The 5,356-nt window shown below is 42.6% G+C and overlaps 1 protein-coding gene across 4 annotated transcripts in view; it reads right to left on the reverse strand.

The window, feature by feature from the left end:
• NCAPG2 (non-SMC condensin II complex subunit G2) overlaps positions 1 to 5,356 on the reverse strand; it is a 78,716-nt gene that overhangs the window by 6,736 nt on the left and 66,624 nt on the right. For all 4 annotated transcript variants that reach the window (XM_006018551.3, XM_006018548.3, XM_006018550.3 and 1 more), the window contains 2 exons: positions 1,367 to 1,464; positions 1,095 to 1,197 (listed from right to left, as the gene is read on the reverse strand). In XM_006018551.3, coding sequence (XP_006018613.1) covers positions 1,095 to 1,197; positions 1,367 to 1,464 — 201 coding nt within the window. The remainder of the gene's footprint in view (positions 1 to 1,094; positions 1,198 to 1,366; positions 1,465 to 5,356) is intronic.

A 5,356-nucleotide genomic window follows, 5' to 3' on the forward strand; every position in this document is an offset into this window, starting at 1 on the left:
CGCCCCCGCTTGCCCGTGGAGCTGTGCAGGCAGCTGCAGGAAAGCAGCACAGGGTGCAGCAGTGGCCACTGTGGGCAAACCCCCCCAGCCAGCCAGCCGGCATGTGTGTGGCCCATAGAGGGGCACCCCTGCCCTCGCCCCCCAGCCCTGCTCCTGGGAGCAGGCACAGGACCACACTCCCCACCCCACAATCTGCCCCCAGCCCCATCCCTTCCCCCCACATGCACTTACCTGCTGGGGTGGGTGTCAGTGTCTGTGCTTGGATGTGTCTGCATGTCTGTGCCTGTGTGTGGGGGGCTGGGGGGGCGCTGTTGTGGGTGGAGTGAGAGGCATCAGCAGGGCTGAGGAGGCGGTGGCGGAGAGTGAGGGGCACCAGCAGCATGGGGGTGGGGGAGGGGGGCTTTAATTTTAATCACAGATTTTGGGTTGTTTTATCAGAGAATCTGCAATTCTTTGTCAGAGAATTTGCGATTTTTAATCAGGTAAAACCAGGATCCCTGGTGATGTTATAGCTGTGATGGTCCAGAAATTAGGCAAGACAATGATTTCTTAGGGTGATATCTTTTACTGGACCAACTATGTAGTTGGGATAAAGTTAGACAAGCCTGCAGATATAAAGCATTCTTCCTCCAACCTCTTAACAGTCGCATGCTTGTTTATATTTATCCCACTTCCATAGTTGGTCCATTAAAAGATATCAGCCTAAAAAATTCTTACCTCTCAAAATGCCACAACACTTGCATTGCTACAAAAGTATTCCGTTCAGTCTCAGTAACAAAATCATCATCTCTTCTGCTAAGATGCAAACTTGTAAGCAGAGCTTTTGCTTCTCTACAGTTGCTGCTGGTGATGTTGGAAATAGTGGACTGTGAATACTGAAATACTCAGAATAAATTTTAAATGAAAAATTTAAATAACAAAATAAATATATAAAGCAGATTATTATTCAACCAGGAAGCAGGACAAGGAAATTTAGGCCTTTGATGGGATTTGATAGCCTGCTGCATTTTGGCCCATTTTGGATTGTGTTGATCGAAGAAGCGTCTTCAATCATGTACAGAAGCTGGTGATTTTATTTCCTACAACACATTTACCTTTCAGTGCTGCTAGATACTTCCATTGCAATTTCCTTATATGTCATCAGTTTCTTTTGAAGGGCAGATGCAACATCCTTAAGAAGAGAAGCCTTGTGCTTTCCTGTTTGAAATATGATTGGATGAAAAATCAACATAGCTGATTTAGCAATACATCAAATTTCAACAACTAGAAAAAAAGTTTTCACATTAGGCTTTATAATAAAACTTATCTTTAATATATGTGCCACACAGAAGACACCATTACTGGAGGAAAAAAGTAGCTGACTGACCTTTGATTACAACAATTATGTATGCTGCAGCTGCAAGACTAACAATTCCTTCAATTTCTTCAGAGACAATGCACTCCATTAATTCATTTAAAAATGACCTAAAAGAAAATCAAGCACACGTGGTGAGATGTGTTAGCTGAAATATGCAATTAGGACACAACATGTGCACACGCCATAGTAACCTTCAAAGATATCCCATGACACAACACCATGGTGAAGGAGCAATTAGACTCCAGAGAATCAACATAAGCATGGAAATCTGAAATGTTCTTAAAGTACGTTGTTTATTGTCTGATATCTATAGCTACAGAGCCACACTGCCAAATTTCAGAAGCAGCAAAGTATCCTGTGCAATGATGACTGCTTAGGAAAAAAGCAAAAGATTGTAGGTAAAATAATTGTATATGAACGTAAGTGGCAATACCGAAGATGCAGTTTTCATTGCATTTGGAAAGAAAAACCTTAAAAAGAAAAATAATAGCTCTAAAAACAAACTGGAATTTTAACTCAGTTTAACTCTCCATTTCTAGTGAGGTTTAACAAATGGTCTCATGGCAGCAGCAGGTTAGCCATTAGCAACTGCACAAACACTTTAAAATCTAGAGTAGAACCTGTCTTTAAGGAAAGGTTTGGTTTAAAAGTTGAATTGTATGGAAAGCTAAGTAGGAACTTTCCCTCTTTTCACATGGAAATGAAACCAACTGATGAACAAATAGATATCTGCCCTGAACCATCTGCAACCCAGAGGCTAGTGCAGTGAGAATCCAAAGGGAACCTACTGAAATTGAAACCGATTTAAAATTCTAATATTATAAAAGCCTAAGTGTCTGTCCATAACGCTTTATTCACATTCTGAATGGCTGACAGAAACAGCCAATCAGAGTGCTCCAAGCATGGGGGAGTGCCGCCATGATTCTAAAGCAGCACCAAGGACCGAACAGAGGGTGGGGGAGCCGAGGCCAGCACTGCTGGCCTTGGCTTCCCCACCCCGCTCCCTGCAAGAGGCAGCATGGGGCCACTCCATCCCAGCCCCACCCCCTCCCCTCCCCTGCAGTCATTCTTGACGGGCAATTGGCTAGTTGTTCATAATGGTGCAGACTGGAAAATAAATATATGCATTATGAAAAGTAAACTGCATTATTAAAATACTGGGTTTTAATAGGAAATGGTAATATTATGAACATAGGTAATAGAATGGTATTAATATAATTATGTATTTAAATACCTATTGTTCAATTAAGCACAAAGGAAACTAGGAAAAATACAGGACTATTAAGAGCCAGACTGGACTGAGCAAGGGGAAAGGGAAGAAGGATCAAGCAATAGTTAGGGAGCAGATGCAGTCCTTTGGCTTTCTAGAGCATAGACACTATTCTTTTATTGTCAACATGTGTCTGTGTAAATTTACTCTTGCCTTAAAGGGGGAACTGAGAGCTCCTTACCATTCTGTCTGAAAACGAGCAATCCAGTAAGGGGAGAACCAATTATATACGTCACTCAGTAAATGGAAACAGTAAATGAGCTCCAAAAGGTGAGAAATGAACTATGCCCACTTCAGTTTCCATGGTTAGTGCTTGTATGAATCAGTCATGTGATGTGAAACTTGTGTTTACTTAATGATTTCATCAATTGTTAATTCTGTTCCATATGGTTGCTAACTGCTAACTCCATTTCAATTGCAACCTTGATTTGAAGACTAATTTCAGTCGGTTGGGTAAGAGTTCTACTAGTCAGTTTCAATGAAAAGTTAACTGATTTTATTTTTATTAAAGTGTAATAAAATTCCCAAAAAGCACATGGACGTCTTTTTTCTAACAAAACTGCAACCAGGGTTACATAATTTCATGGGCACAAGAATACTAAAGTATATCAAGCTATTTGACTGTGTCCTAATTAATACCTATGCCCTTCATATAGATGAAGTTGATTCCTGAGGACAATAGTTTTCCAATGAAAAACTAAGCATATTGAAAGTCTGGTTAGATACTTTCCAGTTGCCCAGTACCATGAACAGGATTAGAAGAGCAAACACCACAATTCTGGGGCTGTTTAAACCATATCTGGATATGGTTCAATACCACCAAGTATGGTACAGGGCACTCTGGCATTCATGCTGGGAGCTCTGAAACTTTGCATCAAGGTATCCAATACCAGAAGCTTTAGTATGAATGTAGGAAACTGACAGTAGAGCCTGCTGAGGGACTGCGAGCTTTACCTGTAGAAAGAAAATAAGTAGTGCCAAGAAGTCTTTACATAGTGCCAAGGGTGTTTGGTTCTTCAGTCCTGAGGTACCAGCAGACCTCAGCCTGAACCCTGAAATGTCTGTTAAATGTAGATCCACTTGGTACTGGACAGGGAAAGGCAACTACAGAAACTACAAGAATGAAATTCTTTCCTTCCTCTCTTCTCAGAGGATAAAAGTGAAAATGGTACAGAAGCTCTGGACTATGCCATTTACCACAGTACTTACACAGGCAGATCTAACGTACCAGTCTTAACCCTCTCAGAAATTGCTACAATATTCCTGAACTTCTAGGAGGAAAAGCTTTATAAGGGATTCACTCACTCTTCAGATCCTTTTGAAAAAGCCTTAGCACAGAGCACTGATGTGATAAACGTACTTCACAGAGGAAGGAGAGACACTTAAAATGTCAACCACTATTGGGAAGAGCTGCCTCACAGGAGGGCCAACAGAGACTTTGACTCCACTATGGCCTGGTGATAGTGCTGGGGCATTACCTAACTTGACGGCATCTCTTTTTTACTTGCCAAAAAACAAACTACATAAATGTGATTACCCCACTAACTAGAACACTAATTAGAGATAAAACAATCTTGTAGTGTACAGGGAAATGGGTTTTGCAGGTGTTCCATGTCAGGTGTATGTGCTAGAAATGGAGGAAGGAATGCAAGGGCTTTAATTGTCCCACTCTTGGCCACAGACACAGTGGCACTCAAACATCCACTCCCACTGCTGCAGTGGCACAATCCCCCAGGTTTACAGGGGATTTGAAGCAGCTTAAGTGGGAGGCTAGATGGCTAGAGCACAGGTGGTTCTCAACCCATGCCAAAGCTGGCCATGGCATAGATTTTTAAAGCCCTATGATGTGGCAGTGGCAAATAAGCTTTTTTCCTCTATTGCCACTGCAAATGTAATAGTGGACCAGTATCTCCAAAGTGTCCTCCTGTGAAAGGGTAGTGAATCCAACTTGTCTCCACCTACTTACAACCTTCTTCATTCTGCTATGACAGGTTTGTTACCTACTTTGCAGGCAAAATCGCCCATGTTCAGTATGCCTTGGAAACCACCACTTTTGGAGTAGTCAAAGTTCAGGGCTGAGGAAACTTAGTTGTGTCACAACCCAAAGTTGTGGTTTTTTGTTTTTGTGTGCTTCGGCACTGCTAAATTATTTTCCCGCTAAATTGCAGCTTCTTTGCACGGTGGAGTTTTCTGCTGCAGAAGAGAACCCCGGTGCAACGGAATATTCCTGCCAAATTTGTAGCTTTCTTTGCATGGTGCATTTCTTTTGCATCCAGGAAACGCACGGTGCAAAGGAGTTCCCGCCATTTGTATGAAGATTCATGCCACATTATTGGCCAATTCTAATACATGCACACGTGGCGGCTAGCGATGGGCTTGGAGAGAGAGCAATTGGAGTTCGAGAGGGAGAGCGTGAAGATCTCTAAGCGCTGCGGATCCTTACGGACCCAACGCTTTTCTTAAAAGGCAATAGAGGCCTGATAACCGAACCCGCAGAGCTTCAACAACTCCGGGGAAAAGAACAAACAGCCTCTAGCCTCTCCCCGTCGCCAATAAATTCCTAGACATATCCCTTCCTGTACGAGAAACTACCGAACCCGCGGAGTTTCAATAACTCCGGGGCAAAGAAACTACCGAACCCGCGGAGCTTCAATAACTCCGGGGCAAAGAACGAATTGTCGTAGTCCTCTAACGAGGATTTAAGCGGAGCTGAACCTGGAAACTGTCCA

This window comes from Alligator sinensis, unplaced genomic scaffold, assembly GCF_000455745.1.
Source record: "Alligator sinensis unplaced genomic scaffold, ASM45574v1 scaffold601_1, whole genome shotgun sequence".
Classification (NCBI taxonomy): domain Eukaryota; kingdom Metazoa; phylum Chordata; order Crocodylia; family Alligatoridae; genus Alligator; species Alligator sinensis.